This window comes from Psammomys obesus, unplaced genomic scaffold (assembly GCF_907164565.1).
Source record: "Psammomys obesus unplaced genomic scaffold, mPsaObe1.curated_primary_1811, whole genome shotgun sequence".
Classification (NCBI taxonomy): domain Eukaryota; kingdom Metazoa; phylum Chordata; class Mammalia; order Rodentia; family Muridae; genus Psammomys; species Psammomys obesus.
In genome coordinates, this window is record NW_026596046.1 from 36,369,779 (window position 1) to 36,389,636 (window position 19,858).

Consider the following 19,858-nt stretch of genomic DNA (forward strand, 5'->3'; position numbering starts at 1 on the left):
CTTTTCCATAGGTTTGCCAACACAACACACCTGTAGCAGGAAACCTTGATTTTTCTATTTCTCTGACAGGAAGGAAAGAGCACCTCACCCCACCCATCTTTTTGACAAAGTCTTATGGATCCCAGCCTCACACACCGTGTTCGGTGTCTGTGGTGCTGGAAACAAACCAGGCCGCAGTGCACACCGGTCACACACTCATCACCTGAGCCATATCCCCAGCGTGCTCAGTGAGGATGCCGGGCCTTAGGGTTGCTCGGCAACCGCTCTGGCCCTGAGCCAGATCCCCAAGCACTCAGCATGGTTTTAAAACCACTTACTGTGGTTTTATTATTTACAATAACACTAGTCCTGAGCTGGGGGTGGTGCATGCTTGTGAACCCGGAACCCCCACAATCCAGAGCCCATGCTCCCCCTTCACGCCTTCAACGACTCAGCGCCAGCAGCCGATCGCTCTCATAATAAAGCTCCTGGTAGTCTCCTGGTGGTCTCTGAGGGTCTCGTGATCCTGGCATAACAAGAGGCAGAGGCAGGTGGATCTCTGCGAGTTCAAGACCAGCCTGGTCTACATAGTGAGTTCCAGGACAGCCAAGGCTACAGCAGAGAAACCCAATCTTGAAAAAACAAAAAAGACGTAGCTGTAGGCAAGCCTGAAGAACATTTTCTAAATTAGTGAGGGAGGGCCCAGCTCATTGGTGGAGCTGGTGGAAAGCAGGCGGAGCAAGCCATGACAGGCAAGACAGTAAACAGCACCCCTCCCCTCTACAGCCTCTGCATCAGCTTTTCTCCTGGCCTGTTTGAGTTTCTATCCTGACTTCAGTGATGAATGGAGATGTGGAAGTGTAAGCCAAATAAACCCGTTCCTACCCAAGGTTCATGGTCACGGTGTTTCATTGCAGCAACGATAACCCTACTAAGACACTGGGCTACAGGTGTCTCACATAGACAGACAGACAGACAGATAGATAGGCAAGCAGGCAGGCAGACCGACAGATAGACAGACAGATGCGTCTTTCTACATAAATCTAAGGAGGTGTAACCGGACATAGAGTTGCCCTGGCTGGCACAGCCCATTGACTTCAGTCCCTGCCGATGCCGCTCTGGAGCAGGTTCTTCTGCGACCTTGAAGTCTACTAAAAAGTAGAGGATTGTTACTTTGTAGACGTTCCCTTCCGCTGGGCTTCTCCTTCTCAGGTGAAAGCTGGCAGAGATACTTCTGAGTAACTTTGTGTACCTGTTGCAGTCTAGCGGGAACGTGGGGTCTGAGTTTGCTCTTGCCTGGTGAGGGTGACTTTGCTCTGTTCTTGGAATCTCGTTTGCCAGGTTTCCCCAGTACTGTCTCCTTGTTTGTAATAACTGTGGTGTTGTGAGAACTAGATAGGTCATCAGCAGCTCTCGCCTACAAGTCTCACTCTCTGATGGCTTTTGTTGTTCGTTATTGACTGTTTTTGTTTTGTTTGAGGTGCTCTCACTATGGAACTCTGCTGGCCTGGACTATACTATCTAGACCATGGTTGGCCTTGGACTCATAGAGAACTAACTGCCTCTTGAGTGCTGGGATTATAGGCGTGTAACACCACACCAGACCTGATGGACATTAAAAACGATTTTTTAAAACATGTATTTGTGGGCTGGAGCGATGGCTCAGAGGTTAAGAGCACTGGCTGTTCTTCCAAAGGTCAATTTTTCTTCCTGAGTTCAATTTCCAGAAACCACATGGTGGCTCACAAGCATCTTTAATGGCATCTGGTGTCCTCTTCTTGCCTGCAGACACACATGCAGGCAGAATGCTGTATACATAATAAATAAATCTTTAAAACAAACATGTATTTGTTTAGTGTGGTATGGGTGTGTTCAGGAAGTAAGTAGGTTTATGTGTGTGAGTGAGCATGTGCTGTGGCCAGAGGACAACCATCAGCTCCCTCCTTCCATCATGTGGCTTCTAGAGATCTAACTCAGGACATCAGGCTTAGCAGCAGCAAGTTGCCTTTTCTTGATGAATCATCTTGCTGGTCCCTGATCGCACCTGTGATGCCAGCATTCAGGGAGGCAGAGGCAGGCAGATCTCCGTAAGTTGAGGCCATCCTGGTCTACAAAGTGAGTCCAGGATAGCCAAGGCTACACAGAGAAACCCTGTCTCAAAAAAATAAAAATAAAAACCAAACACCCAAACATAACGAATATATATTAGTTTATTATGTGTAAACATGCTTGTGTATATGTACGGTTATACAATATAATGCAGCCTGGGGCACCATGGCAGGCCCATGCTGAAGTGAGCCTCTGAGAAATTACACCATGCAACAGATCTTTTATAGAGGAGTGAGGGCAGAGAAAGAAGGGGCAGAGAGGGAGAGAGAGGGGGCTCTGAGGACAGAAAGAGGGAGAGAGAACAAAGAGCTGGGGTGGCAAGCAGTCCTCTCTCTCTCTCTCACACACACACACACACACACACACACACACACACACACACACACCTGCTGCACCTGGCGGCAGCAGGTGATAACATAAGCACTTACTAGGTCCCTGAGGGCGGGCCAGCAGAATCATCTGCATGCTAACATCCCTCCCTTTTGTTTAATTCAAAACAAGGGGTGGGGAGGTGGGAATGAGGGGCTGTGTTCTTCAGCTGCTTCCTGTTGACTGAGGGTGACATCTTTTCGGACCCTGAGAAAACTGGAATGCTGGCCAAGTTCTGGCTGTTTCACTGCGGTCCAGGCTGTGGGACCAGTCTGGGGCTAGGAGAGCACAGGTCCAGGTGAAGCATTCTGCCAGGCTGGGCCAGAGCGCTTGGGGGTAACTGCTTTGGAGCTGGCCTGCATGAAGATTTTAAGGAAACATCTGGGCTTGTCAGGACGCCAGTGTGTATATAGACACACACATACACATACATATACATAATACATATAAATTTTATTGATTATGCGCAGAAGGTAAAGTCAAGGAGGTTAGAGAGAAAGTTTTTCTTGGGTGTACATTTGAAACTTGAGTCCCAGAACCAGGGAAGGGGAAGCGTTCTGCCCTCTGCAGTAGCAACGGGGGGGTTGATTGGGGTGCATATCCGGAGTCCATCTGACCAGTGAGAGGTGGATCCCCGTGGCTCTCTGAAGCTTACAAGTTTACAAAAGAGATAAGGTTTAGACAGGTTAGTTAGCATTACCATTGTTCGTAATTTCTATGGAAACCCGTGTAGTAGAGAGGGCAGTAGACACACAAGTTTTGTGTTATAGTAGAAGCCTGAGAAATTATTTGGGGTTAAAAACACGACTACCTTTTTTTCCCTTCTTTTTTTTTTTTTTTTTTTTTTTTGTTTGTTTGTTTGTTTGTTTGGTTGGTTGGTTGTTTTTTGAGACAGGTTTTCTGTGTAGCCTTGGCTGTCCTGGACTCACTTTGTAGACCAGGCTGGCCTCACAGAGAGCTGCCTGCCCCTGCCTCCCGGGGGGCTGGCATCAGAGGCGTGCACCACCATGCCCTGCTGTACTTTTTTAAAGTGAGCTCTGAGAAGACAGAAGACATCCATGGAGCAGAAAGGTCAAGCGCTCATTTGACCTGGATCTTCAGCATGACTACAGACTGCGAAAGAGGGCCTTCTTCCCTTCATTCAAAAGACTGGATGTATATAAATTTAGCACAAGGAGAAACACTTCTAAGTCTGTATTTAAGCTGGGTGCGGTGGTGCACACCTGTAATCCCAGCCCTGACGGAGGCAGAGGCAGGCAGATCTCTGTGAGTTCAGGCCAGCCCGGTCTAGAAAGCCAGTCCAGGACAGCCAGGGCTATAAAGAGAAACCCTGTCTCAAAACAAACAAACAAAAAACAAACAACCACAAAAATGTTTCTGTGTGCAGGTGTGTGCAGACACATGTGCGTACAGCTACGTCACATCACTTCTGTGACGTCTAGGGGAAAAGGTCAGAGCCCGCCTCCAGGTGAAAGAATTTACCAAACCCCACCAACCCCTGAGCACAAAACCCCACCAATCACAGGCCACCCCGAAAAACTCTGTCCCCAAGAAACCCTATATGTAAAGCCTGGCTTCTGCGCAGTTCTTCGCTCCTTCTTGCCTGAGTGGAGGCAGCTACCCTCTTATGTTTCTTTCAATAAATCTCTTGTGTGAAGTTTATTGTGTAGGGTGACCTTGTGGTGTTCTTTGGCGTCCAGTTGCCAGGGTATCCTTCTCTTCAGAGCTGAATGCCTCCATTAGGAAAACCTTTCCCCTCAGAGCTGTCACACCTACCTGGGGGTTGGTGAACAACTTGCAGGGGTCTGTTTTCTCCTCCTGCCATGTGGGTCCCCAGGATCAAATGTAAGTCGCTCAGGTTTGAAGACAAGTGCCTGTTGAGCCCTAAAATGATGCATTTTATATATAGTTTTTTTTTCACATTATTAATTAATTAATAATTAAAGAGGCACGTGGGACATGGAGGAGCATGCCTGTTATCCCACGCTGAAGCAGGAGGATTGCCACACCACTTCAGGGCACCCTGGTCTACACAGCAAGTTTCAGGTCAGCTGACCATACGTAGCAAGGTCCTGTCCAACAAGAGAATTAAAAAATGGAGGAAAAAGGGGTGGGGATGAAATGTGGGAGGTGACTGAGTCAACACCCGGTTTTTTAATCTCCCCACAGTAAAATCATGCCTCTGGAGCCTGCCCACACCACACCACACCACATCACCAGCCTTTTGGTGAAGTGAAACCTTATGGGAAGCGGAGGAGGAACGAAGCTCAGTTGCTCAGAGCAGCTTCGGGAAGGCTTCCCGTCCCCCTTCCTCTGTGGCTCTGGCCACACCAAGCTGGCCGCTGTTCTCTGACACCCTCTGACCTGTGTATATGCTATCTTTTGCCCAGCTTCCCTTTCCTCCTCTGTCTTCCTGGAAGATATGAATAATCCTCCAAGGCCAAGGTCAACAGTCCCTTTATGGGACGTTTTCCCAGGATGTCTGACTGGTGAGCTCTTCAGTGTCTCCTGGAGGTGGGGAGCTGACGCCCTGTATGTGTACTACGCAATGGCCTGGAGGAACGTCTCTCCTCTTAGGCCTTGCTGCTGCACTCCGACACAGGCAGGGAGAGGTGTCCGTTCCTCTCTCCAATTCCCTTATGTTCCTGTGCCTGCTCTACACCTTGCTCTCACTGTGAGGTCTGACCCCCATCTGCTAAGTAGGCCCTTGGGTCATGTGCACTGAAACGGTATGAAGATGGTGCTTGACTCACAGTGGGGCTAGATCTATGGACCCTAAGCCACCACGGATTTGGTGGTGTCCTGGGAGGTGACGCTTCACTGTGCCCCAACCCAGCCGACCTAGATAACCTCCCATCTACTTCCCTGTCAAAATCAGACCCTTCTTCTTCTGAGACCCCACTCTAACCTCACTTGGTCTTACAGTGCTTGGTGTTTAGGGGATTCATCCTGCCCCAAGCAATCCTTGGCTGGGCACCCATGTGGCTGTCACTAAAAGTAGAAGCAGTAGCTGAGGCATCTGTAGGTTGTGTCTGTTTGTCTGTTCTGCCCTGGGAGACAGTCAGGGGTAGACGGTTATGAGACAGAGGCAATGATCATGGGGCTCTCACCAGTTTACTGTTGCCCTTTAAACCCAGATCGTTTGCTTTCCATAGCCTGTGTACCCCATGGGGAAGCTTAGAGAACGAGGGGCACTCAGAGGCCAGAGTCCTTCCAGGGGTCACAAGGAATGAACCCTTCATCTGTACCCCACTCCCAACAGCGCTTCAACTCCAGGTTTTGACACAACCTTGTTCTGTGATCTTCGAAGGAGCCTTGGTTCCTCCAGATCCACAGGCTTCTTAAACCCTGACTTTTGACCCTGAGTGCAGTCCCGTAACTGAAAACAGGGTCCTAAAGCTTTGACAACAGTTACGTTTCTGAATGTCAACAAACAAAATTAACGAATAATGAAGCTGCAGTACTCTCTGGCGGAGGCTGGCCATGCTGCCTCCCACGACTCCACCCGCAAACTTGGTTCTGAACACGTAACATGTGTACAAGAAAGCTCACCACCTGAAACACTCGTGCTCAGATCAAGACTTGCATGCAATGATTTGCAGTGTTTTTACTGCACATAAAAAATCTTCTGTTAGTTCTGGTTTGAATGTGAAATGTCTCCCTATGGGCTCACTTGTTAAGCAGTTGTTTCCTAACTGGTATTTTAGAAGGTTATGGAACCTTTAGGAAATGGTGCCTTACTGGAGGAAATACATCGCTGCCAGTGGTCTTTGAGGTTTTGTGGTTTGAGCCTACTTCCTGGTCTCTATCTGCTTCCTGTGTGCAGATAAAATGTGATCAGCCAGGGGCTGGAGAGATGGCTCAGAGGTTAGGAGCACTGGCTGCTCTCCCAAAGGTCCTGAAATCAATTCCCAGCAACCACATGGTGGCTCACAACCATCTCTAATGAGATCTGGCGCCCTCTTCTGGTGTGTGGGCATGCAGGCAGAATACTGTATAAATAATAAATTAAAAAAAAAAAAAGTGATCAGCCAGCTTCCTGGCCGCCAGCCAGCCTCATACTCCTGCTGGATGCCTTCCCCACCATGACAGACTGTACCCCCCTGGACCTGTAAGCCAATACAAACCCTCCCTTCCCTAACTTACCTTTTGTAGAGGTATTTTTATCACAACAGAAAAGTTCATATAGAAACATACCAGCTAAATCACAGAAAACAAAGACTGAAAATTTTCCTACCATTATTTCTCGGGATGTAAGTATCTTGGTCAAATATCTTGCTGAGTGTGCTGGTGAGGATCTGTAATTTCATTACTGAGGATATTGGGGTCAGGAGATCTGCCCAGGGTACTTGAATCTTTATCTCAAAATATTGCCCTACTCAAGCCGGGAATGGTGGTGCATGCCTTTAATCCCATTATTTGGGAGGCATTGTAAGTTCTAGGACAGCCAGGGGTACACAGAGAAATCCTGTCTTCAAAAACCAAAACCAAAACAACAACAACACAAATCAATTAACCAACCAAACAAACAAAAATTACCCCACCCCTTTAAAAAGAGTGCATCTTAGCCAGTATGATGGCACACCACTTTAATCCCAGAACTCAGGGAGGCAGAGGCAGGAGGATCTCTGTGAGTTCAAGGCCAGCCTGGTCTACAAAGAGAGTCCAGAACAGCCAAGGCTACACAGAGAAACCTGTCTCAAAAAAAAAAAAAAAAAAAAAGGAGTGTATCTTTGAATTGTGTTGTATTAGAATATTTTTGTAGGGGGTGGTTTGTTTAGTTTTTTTGTTTTTCAAGACAGGGGTTCTCTGTGTAACCGCCCTGGCTGTCGCCACTGCCCAGTGTTTTGTTTTGTTTTTTAACGTGCATGGCTGTTTTGCTTGTATGCATGAGCTGTGAGTTGCCATAGCCATGCTATGAGTGGAGCTTTGGTCTTCTGGAAAAGCAGCCGGTGCTGGGCCATCTCTCCAGCCCCATTTTCGTTATTTTGAAGTACATTCCTTTAGGAAAGAAGTTTGGTGTGTCAGTGCACACCATTAGTCTCAGTCAGAGGCAGAAGAATCTCAGTCTAGTTAGTCCAGAACAGCCAAAGCTACACAGAGAAACCTTGTCTCAAAAAGAAAAAGAAAAGGAGTGTATGTTTGACTTGTGTTGTATTGGAATTGAGACCTTGTCTCAAATGTTTGTTTTTTGTTTTTGTTTTTAATTTAGGAAGCTTGAGCGGGCTTGGTGATTAAGAGTGCATATTGCTCTACAGAAAACCAAAGTTTGGCTTCTAGCCAGCACATCAGGTGGCTCACAGCCACCTGTGGAACTCCTGCTCCAGGGAATCTGAGGCCCTCTGACCCCCGTGGGCATTTGCACACACATGTACATACATGTGGTGGTGACAAGTTTGGGGAGAAGGTTTTCCTTCCACCAGTGTTCTCGGCATCAAGAGCACAGGTGTTCAGGCTTGGCCGAGGGTGTCTACTCACTAAGCCAGCTCATCAGCACTATTACTTATTATTTTATTTTTTAGTCCCACATAGCTAAACCTATAAGACTTTAAACTCCTATTTCTTCCTGCTCTGGCTCCAAAGTGCTGGGATATGGCCACGTGCCACTCTGCCAGGCTCAACCAGTTGTTTGTTTTTTCTGTTGTTGTTTTTCCAAGACAGCATTTACGTAGCCCTGGTTGTCCTGGAAATCAGTCTGCAGACCAGCTGGCCTCCAACTTGGAGATCCTCTTGCCTCTGCTCCCCCCCCCCCCAGTGCTGAGATTAAAGGCATGTGCCACCCCACCTGGCAAACAGTTTTTGAAAACTGAGAACTTGAAGGGAGCGTTGGCTATCATGTAGGAAGAATGAGGGTTCCTGCAGTGTGTGTGTGGAGGGGCGGGGGATAGAGCATGGTGAGCAGTGACCTGACCAGTTGCTGTTTGCTGGTAAAGGGTGGCTTTTGAGGAAAACTAATGCTCATTAGCAGGAAACAAAACAGGTTTGCCTTTAAGCACTCAAGAACCAGAACTGCAGAGTGCAGCCCCAGAACTGTTGGTAGACAGCCAGCTCCTGAGGCTATGACTTTCTGTGATAGCCCTGATCTGTGGCCTGGGTAGTCAGGCAGGTAGGAACCAACACTCTGATAGCTACCCAACATTCTGCTTTTGGGACAGTGCCACAAAGCAGGGATGCTAGGGGACAGGGCAGGACTTATGATATGATGAGACCAGATGGCATACGGATGGTACCTGTGCCGAACGTAGCCTAATGTCCAGAAGCTGTGAACTGATTTCATAAGGAAAAATAACTTTGCAGATTCAATGAAGATATATATCTTAAGACAGATAATACCTAGATTTTCTGATGTGCTGCATGGGGACAAGAGTCCTTAGAAGATTAGTGAATAGGCTGGAGATATGGCTCATCAGGTAAGAGCACTGGCTGCTCTTTCAGAGGACCTGGGTTCAATTCCCAGCACCTACAAGGGAATCATCTGTGTTTCTGATTCTACTTTCAGTGAATCCAATGCCATCTTCTTGGCTTCCAAGGACACTGCCAACATGTGGTACACAGACATACATGCAGGTAAAACATTCGTACACTTATACATACAATAAACAACAACAAAACCCAGGTAAGAAAATCAGCCAGAGACCTCAGATACAAGAGGCTTGCCACTGAGTGAGGTGGCACTTAGGCACCTGAGGAAGAGAGAGGTCAGCCTTGGTGAGGTAGTGAGTTCCAGGTCAGCCAAAGCTACACAGTGTTATAATGAATGAAAATCCCAGTCATTTGATTTTACCAATAAAGACTCAGGAGCTAGATGCTGGGGTGAAAACCTGCTAGCTCAGAGAGGGAGAAAGCAGTCAGCTGACCTTCCAACTCAGAGTGCTGAGATTAAAGGCATGTGCCATCACGTGCAGCTTGTCAGCTGGTTTCTTGCTCTGCCTCTTGACCTAGGGTTGACTTTATTTAGCTCTTGTTTATAGAAAGCTCTTGGATTAAAGGTGTTATGCTAGGGTTGAGCCACTCCATAACTAAAAATGGATTTTTACTGTTCACAATCTTGGGGTTCACAATGGATTAAATATCCTGTAACAACACAGTGTAACAAAACAAAATAAAACAATGGTGGTGCACGCCTTTAATCCCAGCACTTGGGAAGCAGGGGCAGGCACATCTCCAAATTCGAGGCCATCCTTGTCTATGGAGTGAGTTCCAGGATATCCAGGGCCACACAGAGAAATGCTGTCTCCGGGAAAACAAACAAACAAAGCAAGAGGCTGGAGTGACAGGCACAGCAAAGCATGGAAAAAGGTTCAAGGAAGCATCAAGTAAGTGTCCAAAGGCCAAGCGGTGTTAGTGGGTTTGAAGAACTGAGGCTTGTTGGGGTATAACATGCAGAGGTTAAATCCACAGCAGGGTGGACTGGAAATCAGCGCTAGTTGGTGCGCGGTGAGCTTTTTTTGTTTTGTTTTCTTGAGACGTGATTTCTCTGAGGCCTGGCTGTCCTGGAAGCCACTCTGTAGATGAGGTTGGCACGCTCCGCCACAGCTCAGCTTGTTCCCAGTGCTCTCACCCTGACCGTCAGTGACTTCGTGGGGAGCCACCTGAAGAGGCAGGGCTGAGGTTCTCAGCAGCACCGCAGCAGAAGGTTGGCTGCAGGCTCCCTTTGAACCCGTTCTTCACACAGAGCCTGCTCTCCAGTTGTCTGGGAGCTTTAGCGTGGTAAAATGTAGAAAATATGAAGAGTTCCTTTTTGCCCTTTTTTATTTTGTGTATGGGTGTTTGGACTGTATGCATATTTGTGCACCACATGAGTGTCTGGTGCCAATGGAGGCCAAGAGACAGAACCTGAGTCCCTAGAATCAGGGCTATGTGTCTGTGAGTGAGCACGTAGGTGCGAGAATCTAATCCAGGTACTCCAGAAGAGCAGCCAGTGCTCTTAGCACAGAGCAATCGCTTCAGCTCCTGTTTTGTGTTGGTGACAGGGTCTTGCAACATTGAGTAGGCGGGTCCAAAACTCAGACTCTACAGCCCAGACTCACACAAGGTGCCCCTACAGCCTCAAGCCTACATGCCAGCATGCCCAGCCTTATTTTTGCATTTTTAGAAGCACAATTTAGCAGCATTAAAGGCTAATTCATGCCAGGTGGTGGCGGTGCATGTCTTTAATCACGTGGGAGGCAGGGGCAGGCAGATCTCTGAGTTCAAAGCCAGCCTGTTCTACAGAGTTCCAGGACAGTCAGGGCTATACAGAGAAACACTGTCTCAAAAAAACAAAACAAACAAAACTCCAAACCAAAATAAAACCAAGGAACCAAACAAACAGACAGAAGACTAACTCCTCACTGAACTCTCCCAAGGCCCGGCTGCTTCCATCCTACTGTCTCTGAGTTTGACAACTTCAGGAAGCTTATTATCAATAAATCACTTGTCAAAGGACAGTGTTGTTTTTCTCTGACCAGGTGCCATTACCTTATAAGCCACCTAGCTGGTCCATCACTCTGCTTTCTTTACAACCAACCAGGAGAGAGCCTAACCACTACAGAACACACCCAGCACCCCCTGAAGCCTCGTTCTTGTCTGGTTTCCAGTTAGGTCTTCCTGGGGGTCCGGGCCTTCCTGACTGTGCCCATCTACGAATATGTGGCCGACAGTGTGACGCAGGGCACACTCACTACAGGCTTGGTGTGTATATTCATCTTTTCTTTTGTTGTGTATTCATTTTTTTTCTACCCCAAACTTTGTGGCTAAAAACAACACAAAGGTAATTTACAGTTCCATAAGCTACAGATACGATATGGGTCCCTCTAGAGGTGGAAAGCAGTGTGTGCAAAGCCCTGTTGCTTTCTGGAGCTTCTCAGGGAAGTTTTCCTTCTTTGATTTTTCCGCGTCTAGAGGCCACCTCCTTCTGTTAGCTCGCTATCCCTCTCCCGTTCCAAGTCAGCAAAGTGAGGTTTCCCTGACATCCTCTCTCCTGGTAACAAACTGGAAAATGTTCCCTGGCTTGCAAGATGCACCTCCTGGCATAATCTCAAACAGTCACCTGATCTCAAGCTCTTTTGCCTAATTTGTAAATTCTTCTTTATTTTATGCATGTGAGTGTTTTTCCCACAGGTGTGTGTGCGCTGATGCCCATGCCAGCCAGCGGAGGCCAGAAGACGAAGACCATATTGCATTCTTTGGAGCTAGAGTTGTAGAGCGCTGTGAGTCACCAGGTAGAGAAACGTTCTTAATTGCTCAGCCATCTTTTCAGCTCCCCTTTATCTTGTTTTCTTTTATCATGACAGGATCTTGCTGCAAAGCCAGGCTAACTACAATGCCCTAGAGAGCACAGGCTAGCCTGGAACTCACAGTCCTACCAACATTCTTCTAAGTGGTAAGACTACAGGAGTACCTCACCACACTTGCGCAGAGCCTTCACCTTTTTTTTTTTTTAAGATTTATTTATTTATTAGTTATACGCTACTCTGCCTGTGTGCATGCCTACACGCCAGAAGAGGACATGAGATCACATTATAGATGGTTCTGAGCCACCATGTGGTGGCTGGGAATTAAACTCAGAACCTTTAGGAAGAGCAGCCAGTGCTCTTAACCTCTGAGTCATCTTTCCAGCCCCAGATCCTTCATCTTAATGTCTCTACAAAGCACCTTTTGCAATCTAAGATAACACTCCCAGGGTCTAGGATGCGGACACAGACATCTTTGGGGTAGTGTTTTGTTGTTTTGTTCACCTGCTATCCCAGTGTAATGAAGGTATGTGTTTAAGTTTGTGTAAGTTTGGGGTTTCTTCAGCTTTTGCTTTCAACACAGAAGAGCTCTCTTCCTACTTTTTGTCTGTTTTGGTCAGAGGAAACTTTAACTGTAGTAAACAAATATATGCAAACCCACCATGTAGATAGGAGCCAGCAAGAGCTCCCTTTCTGAGGCTGGCATTCTAGGGAATTGGAAGTGAATCTAAACAGATCCCTTCCAACTCATCCATTCATTAAAAAAAAAAAAAAAAAAAAATTCTAGATGTGATGGTTTGAGTAAGAACTGTCCCCCACAGGCTAGAATATTTGATCATTTGATTCCCATTTAGTGGCACTGTCAGGCCCTGAGTCCTCAATGAATGGCCCAGCAACCCTGATGTAGACGGAACCTTATTTGGGGCTATGGAACATTCCTGGGCCAACTTCCCTGCAGGGCCTCCGAGCTCTCCACACTATCCCTCATACCTGCTGTTCTGTCTTGTTTCCTTACTCCCCACAACTTCAGCATGCCCAGGGAATCCCTTCTTGTTTCTGTTCTCTTTTGAGACCTTCTCTGTCCTGCTCAAGAAAGCTTTTTTTCTTTGTTTGTTTTTGTTTTGGCCTGTCTGGTTTACATATTGAGTTCTAGGCCAGCTAGATTACTCAGTATCTCTCTCTCTCTCTCTCACATACACACACACACTCACCAACTTTTGAAAAAAAATTTTGAGACAGGGTTTCTCTATATAGCCCTGGCTATCCTGGAAGTCACTCTGTAAAGCAGGCTGGCCTTAAACTCAGAGGTCTACCTACCTCTGCCTCCCAAGTGCTGGGATTAAAGGTGTGTGTCACTACTGCCAGGCATGAGATCCTATCTTAAAAAAAATTCCAAACAAAATGCCTTTCTCAGTGTCTTCTTACATTCCCACAAGATTTTGTGCCATGCTTTGAAGACAGGGCACCATCTCTTGGACCTGCTCCTCATATAGTGCCCATTGCCATGGTGACCACACAGCAGGACCTCAGTCAGTGCCATTCTCTGGACACACCACATTTTTTAAGGCCCTGTCTTCTCTTGACTGGAATGTTCTTTGCTGACTGCTTTAGCCTGTAGGTCTCTCATTTCCTTCCAAGATCCTTCCATAGCTCTCTCCCACGTTGTTCTCCGCATCCACATTTGTCTCTTTTCAGAACTGATTGTCATAACATAGCATTCATCACAGGAATTAGTGACATGAACATACGAACCAACGGAACAATCAGTTCTTAGGCCAAAGGAAAGAAATTGATACTATGCCAACATTTGCTCCCAAGACAACATAAAGCCCGAGTCCATGCTTGACCTACCTGCAAGGTGGCATTCATCAGGTCCTGCTGCCTCTCTGCCTTCCTCTGTGTCCTATTTACACAGGACACCGAGCTGCAGCTTTTCTAGGCCTTTGGCATGTTTGTTACCTACCTACCTACTTCCCTGTCTGCCTACCCACATCTGTCTGTCTACCCACCTATCTCCCTCTCTCCCCCTTTTCCTCTCCCTCCCCACTCCTCAACTATTCAAAAGTTGCTATCCCAGTGATTTTTTTGTTGTTCCCCTTATCTAAAATATATTCCCTATAATTTTTTTCTGGAGCTGAGGATCAAACCAGGCAAGGGCTGTACCACCGAACTAAATCCCACTAAATATGTTATGTTTTATTCTCAGTATTTACTGTAATCTTACAGCTGTCGTTTTTGTTGTGTCTTCACTGTTCATCTCGTACTAGAACGGAAACTACAGTAAGAGGAGGACAGTCTCTTGCTCATCGGTGTATACTCACTACTCAGAATGGCGACGCACATGTATCTGGTTTTGAGGGTTTATTTATTTGTTTTTGAGGCAGGCTCTCTTTATGCAGCCTTGGCTGTCCTGTAATTCAGATATCCTCCTAGCTCTATCTTCCAAATGCTGGGACTAAAGCCCTCAGCAAATATTTGTTAAAGGGATGAACAAAAAGGATGGATATTTCCAAGTAGCAAATTTTACCCCTTAATGAAAATCTGTTTTTCTGTTCACTTTTGAGACAGTCTTTTAACTTGATTGCATGTATGTGTATTTTGAGACAGTGTCTCCCTATGTAGCTCTGGCTGACCTGGAACTCATTATGTAGACCGAGCTGTTGTCAAATTAATGGAGACCTGCCTGCCTCTTCCTTCTGAGTGCCGGATTAAAGGCCTGTGCTACCATGCCTGGTCAACCTTTCTTTCTTTTCTTTTTCTGATTCACATTTATTTACTGTGGCAGACAGCCACAGCTACCACATGTGCATGTACAGAGCAGAACGCAACCTCTGAGAGTCACTTCCCCTTCTACCACGTGGATCCTAGAGACTGAGCGCATGCAGGGCCTCTACCCACGGAGCTACCTCACCAGGCTGGGTTGTTATTTTTAACATTTACACTTGGTTTTGTGAGAGACAGGGTCTTATTATCATTTCAGGCCTGCCTTGAACTTGTTATCCAGTCTAGTACAACCTTGAACTTTATATCCTTTGCCTCAGGTTCCTGACTGCTGGGATTTTAACAAGCAAAGCTCGTTAAAGTTTAAAAACTTTTTAACAAGCTGAACTGTTGGGCTACAAAACTGCACTTGATAGGAACCACATAGTTAGCTTACTCTTGAACAGCTCTATCTCATCCATTCTTTACATTAGCCTAGGACAGGAGGAAAACTACCACGGCAGATTATCATGCCAGTTAAAGAAGAAACAGTGTAGACACAGGATTTACAGGCCTGGGGAGATGCCTTTTCTGGTTAAAGTGCTTGTTTTGAAAAAAGCCAGGACTGGAGACCGCATCCTCAGAAAGCACATGAATGCTAGATGGTTATGGCAACCAGCCTGCACTTTCAGCAAAGACAGAATTCCCATAGTGTTGGAGGTCCCCTGCTGGTTGAGGTTGCTGTTCTTGCCTGGCCCAGATAGCCATTTGGAGCTCGGTGCTAAAGGCGGAACTCCCTTGCCATGGCAGGGCCCTTGCTGTCTGCCTGACCTCACTTGGAAAGTGTCTAGATGCAGGTTCCCCTAACCACACTTGCTGTATGGCCTCTGACACAGAAGTATCAGTTAAGAAACAGAAGAGGCCACCAGGACCTTCCAAGGGGATTTGAGCTGCACCTTAGTGGGGCAGTTGAGTTTCCCAGAAATAGAATGATGTCTATGGGTGACTCGTTCCTCAAGGCTGTTATAAGGACTTTGAGAGCAACAGCCATGTTCATAGATTTATTCCTGCTTGTATCTGAACCTAGAACAGACTTCAGACACAAACACTTTTTTAACCAAGGCATACATAAAAGAATAAAAAAAAGCCAGGTGTGGTGACACATGCCAGGTGGCATATCTCTTGTGTTCCAACCAGCTTAGTCTAGAGAGGGAGTTCCAGAACAGCCAAGGCTACACACGGAGAAAAAACAGCATACAAATAAAATAAAAACAAACAAAAGAAAGAAGAAAAAACAAAAACCAAGGGAGTGGAGAGATGGCTAAGCATATGCCCTGCCAAAGGTCCCAGGTTCGATTCCCAACACTGACATGGTGGTTCACAACCATCTTTAATCCTCTTGGATTTCGGGGATCCAACGACTTCTTCTGCCTGTAGGCACCAGGCAGGAACTGGTGCAAATATACATATGCAGGCCAAACACTCACATACATAAGATAAAATTTTAAATAAATAAACAAAAGCCAGCACAGTGGTGCACAGCTTTTATACCGGCACGGGGCAAGGCAGGAAGAGCTCTGTGAACTCGAGGCTTAGCCTGATCCATACAGTGAGTTTCAGGCCAGCCAGGAATACACAGTGAGCCCGTCTGAAAAGAGAAAAAACATGTATTAGGAACACGATGTAGCTCCGTGACGGAGGATGGCTCACGGTACCCACAAAAGGGAAACAATGAATGTACTCAAACGGAAAAGTCTGAGACAACAGAAGGGTACAAACAAAGTCTCCTGGAACGCAGCGCCACACACAATGTCCACACAAGCGAAGATCTCTGAAATCACTCCGTTCCGAAAAGATGAATACGCAGACACCGCTTAGTGACAGGCGGGAGGGCCTAAACAGACACTGGAGAGGAGCCAGGCTGCACACACCGGCAGGCCTTGGGCTCAGGGCGGGATCGACAGGAAGACGGGGCAAACGGAAGCCCTTCGCCAACGAGAACGTGACTAACGTACGTCAACATCACTTCCGGCTTGGTGGTTAACGCGGGAAACAAAAGGAGCAGGAGGACGCATGCGTTAAGCGGGTCCCGGATTCGGGTGGGTTCTTCCGGCCGGGGTAAGCGCTTCCGGGTCGCCGCCGGCTGCCGGCTCTTGGCGCGGTAAGTGCGCAAAAGAGGCTGTTGCCATTTCCTTGCTGGCTCTTTCTTCTTGCTGCCAGAGAAACCCAGTTCCTTTGCCCTGCCTCCCCAGCAGCTCACTTTCCGCTCCTTTGCTCTCAAAGACATCGTGCGCACTGGCAGCTTCCTTAAGCCTAAGCCCCACCCATCACACAAGTTCCGTCATTCATTGGTTTCACTTCCTGTCACCCAGCTTTTCTTTCAGTTAATTGGCTTCAGCCGTGCCGCGCGCATTTTGCGATTAGCATCCCTATAAGGTCAAAATCCTGACGGAGACCCGCCCCTGCTTTCTTCCTGTTGGTCAAACTCATCGTCATTATCATAATGAGCAAAGAATGGGCAGTGGTGGGTAGGATTTTAGGACACAGAATCTGTCAATACTTTTGGGATTAGGGTGGTCTCTGTTTGCCTGTCACGCGGTCCTGGGGAGCTTTTGTCTAGGGAATGACAGCGGCCAGTTCTGTGTCGGTCAAATTAAGTTAGAACAAAAGATAGAGTAGATCGGGTGTGGTGGCTGGCGCACACCTTTAATCCCAGCATTCGGGGGCTGAGGCATGTGGATCTCTGTGAGTTTGGGACTAGCCTGGTCTATATAGTGAATTCCACGCCGGTCAGGGCTACATTCTGAGACCCTATCTCATTTAAAAAAGGGAAAAAGAAAAAAGGAGACACCGATTCTGTTTTTCTTGCGCTCTTCCTACAGTGCTGGGCCAGGATCCCTTCCTGTGTGTGTTCTTAGCCCCAACACAGTGTGCGGCCCAAAGTCAAGCTCTGCCTGTCACTGGGTTTGTGAGCTGATGGATTTTAATTCAGCTTCTTGGTGATCGTCTTGGTCAGCAGCTTCAGTCCACAAAGTTGATTTCATTTGTTCTCTTACATGTTAGTTCATCATTCATAATTCCATTTATTTATCTATCCTTGCCTCCTAGAATATTTTATTTTTGGTTGTATGTAGTGCAGTTTGACTGTGGTTGGTTAGAGAGCTAGTTCATGTCCAAAACATTTTTTTTGCACTGGTTGGTTGTGACCTGACTTAAAAGAGCAAAAAATAAGGTTTATGGTGTGTGCGTGTTTAAAGAATTTACCTAGATCCTGCCATCGCTAATTTTGTACATACAATTTTGTACATACATTCCATCTCTGGCTCCCAGTCTCATCTCTCTTTGAGCAGCATACAACTTTACCCATTATTTTATTTTGTTATCAGAATTATTTTGAGGATGATATAATTGTAATTATCCCCATTCTTACAGATGAGGAAACTGAGGCCCAGAGAGGTTAAGTGTATTGGCCAAAGTCAAACAGCTAGTAAGTGATGGAGCCAGGACTCAAACTCAGGTCTGTCTGATTTCGAGAGGGAAGGGCTGCTTCTCTGCTACCTTCCTCACCAACCTACCCTAAATCAAATTACAACTGCATCAAAACAAAACAAAGCATATTCACCTGACCCTTTCCCTCAGCTTAGGAGCGATGTCCACCTTGTTCCCTTCACTCTTCCCTCGTGTGACTGAGACACTGTGGTTTAATCTGGATCGACCCTGTGTGGAGGAGACAGAGCTGCAGCAGCAGGAGCAGCAGCATCAGGCCTGGGTGAGTGAGGACCTAGCAGAGCATGAAGATGTACCATCTGGATCATGACCTTGCCTTATCCCGGAAACCTGCTTAGAAAAAAGCATTTTTCTCTGAGTTGGGAATAGTCAAGCTGGGTATTTGGGTTCTCACTTTGTGGTGCCCTAACCTGGCTGAGGGACCTAGGACCTCATGCTAGAGTAGAAAAATGTCAAGCTCCTGGCAGCTTATGTTTTCTATAAATCACAGGACTTAATCATTTTAACTCTTAATAAGGACCTACAAGATGCTAAGTGTCTCATTTCACCCTCACGAGAGTTATATGAAAAAACTGAGGCCAAAAGACATTACATATGTCTATCCGTTTTATAAGGAACAGATGAAAGGGGTTTGAATCTTCCTGAAAGCGGGGTGAGGGGTGGGGGGGGCTTTGTTTCAACATTTGGGGTCTTTTAAGGGGTAGAGCGAGCAGTCCCATGCCCCTGACCTGCTATGCTTGGGCCTTGGCCCTGCTTTTCCCTGTACTCCTTTGCCCACAGCTCCAAAGCATCGCAGAGAAAGACAACAACTTGGTACCTATTGGCAAGCCTGCCTCAGAGGTGAGTGGCTTCTGTGGGTGGGGCCTGTGTGAAGCCCAGCAGACCAAGGCTTTGCTTTAATTTAATGGCCTTGCTTCTGACTCAAAGCAATTGTGGATTTCAATCTGGGTAGACAGCAAAAGTGGGAACTTGTGGGGCTAGGCGCTGGGCCTAGCACTAAGGTCCTTCAGGTCATGTAGTAGCCTGCCAGCCTCCAGGTGGGTAGGGTTGAGAAGGAGGAGGCCAGCTCTTGACCTGGTCCAGGTAGCCCTGAGCCTTACAGACTCTTTTGTCCCACCAGCACTACGATGATGAGGAAGAAGAGGATGATGAAGATGATGAGGACAGTGAAGAGGATTCAGAAGATGACGAGGACATGCAGGACATGGATGAGATGAATGACTATAATGAGTCACCTGATGATGGAGAGGTCAATGAGGTAGGCGGGGTGTAGGGGAGTGCCTTTGTTCCTAGGCTCCTGCCCCTGATGTAATTGATGGCCAAGGGATACAGAAACCCTGGCTCTACCCAAGGGCAGGATCTGGGCTGAGGCTGGCCAAGGCCCCTCCCCACCCACACCCAGCCTCCTCTTCAGGTGGACATGGAAGGCAACGAACAGGATCAGGACCAGTGGATGATCTAGGTAGACAAGCCAAGGTGGCCTCAGGGTGATTCCAGGCCACCCCAACCTATTTTGCATCCACAGCCTCAGCCCCTCAGCCTGCAGAACCAGCTTGTGGCTTTCCCTTAGGCACTTTCTCAGCTGCTGCCAGGACAAGGTCTCCTTGGGCCCTTCCAGGCCATCAGTCTTCCCTTGAATCCCTAGAGCCTGAGCCCATCCCACCTTCCTGGCTGGTACCTCATTCCTTGGTTGCCAGGTGTGGTTCCTTTTTAACCTTAATAAAGACACAGGAGTGACTCTTCCCCCAATGTCTATTCCCTGTTTGTTGGTGGGACCCAGAGAGTTCAGCATCTTCTGGACATCGGGAAGGGGTCATGTAAGGGATCTCAAGCAAAGCTAACCGACCATTTGGGCCAGGATGGAGCCCAGGCTTCTGTGATTGATAATTCCCATGGCCTAGCTTGCACCCAGATGCCCCTACTGGGTCTCACTGTCTTCAGCTGCCTCTGACCCTATCTAGAAGCTAAGTCTCACAGTT

The 19,858-nt window shown here is 47.3% G+C and overlaps 1 protein-coding gene across 7 annotated transcripts; it reads left to right on the top strand.

Moving 5' to 3' along the window:
- Nucleotides 1–16,461: 16,461 nt before the first annotated feature.
- Nucleotides 16,462–19,622, top strand: Anapc15 (anaphase promoting complex subunit 15). Of its 7 annotated transcripts, none has more exons than XM_055623079.1 (6): nucleotides 16,463–16,533; nucleotides 17,805–17,889; nucleotides 18,012–18,141; nucleotides 18,660–18,719; nucleotides 19,000–19,137; nucleotides 19,294–19,622. In XM_055623079.1, exons 2-6 carry the CDS (start codon nucleotides 17,867–17,869, stop codon nucleotides 19,339–19,341), a joined length of 399 nt encoding a protein of 132 aa, XP_055479054.1. In that variant the 5' UTR covers nucleotides 16,463–16,533; nucleotides 17,805–17,866; the 3' UTR covers nucleotides 19,342–19,622. The 7 variants fall into 7 exon arrangements, with proteins under 7 accessions (XP_055479061.1, XP_055479054.1, XP_055479059.1 ...); XM_055623084.1 differs by having other exon boundaries at nucleotides 18,017–18,141; XM_055623085.1 differs by having other exon boundaries at nucleotides 17,805–17,859.
- The last annotated feature ends 236 nt before the right edge of the window (nucleotides 19,623–19,858 follow it).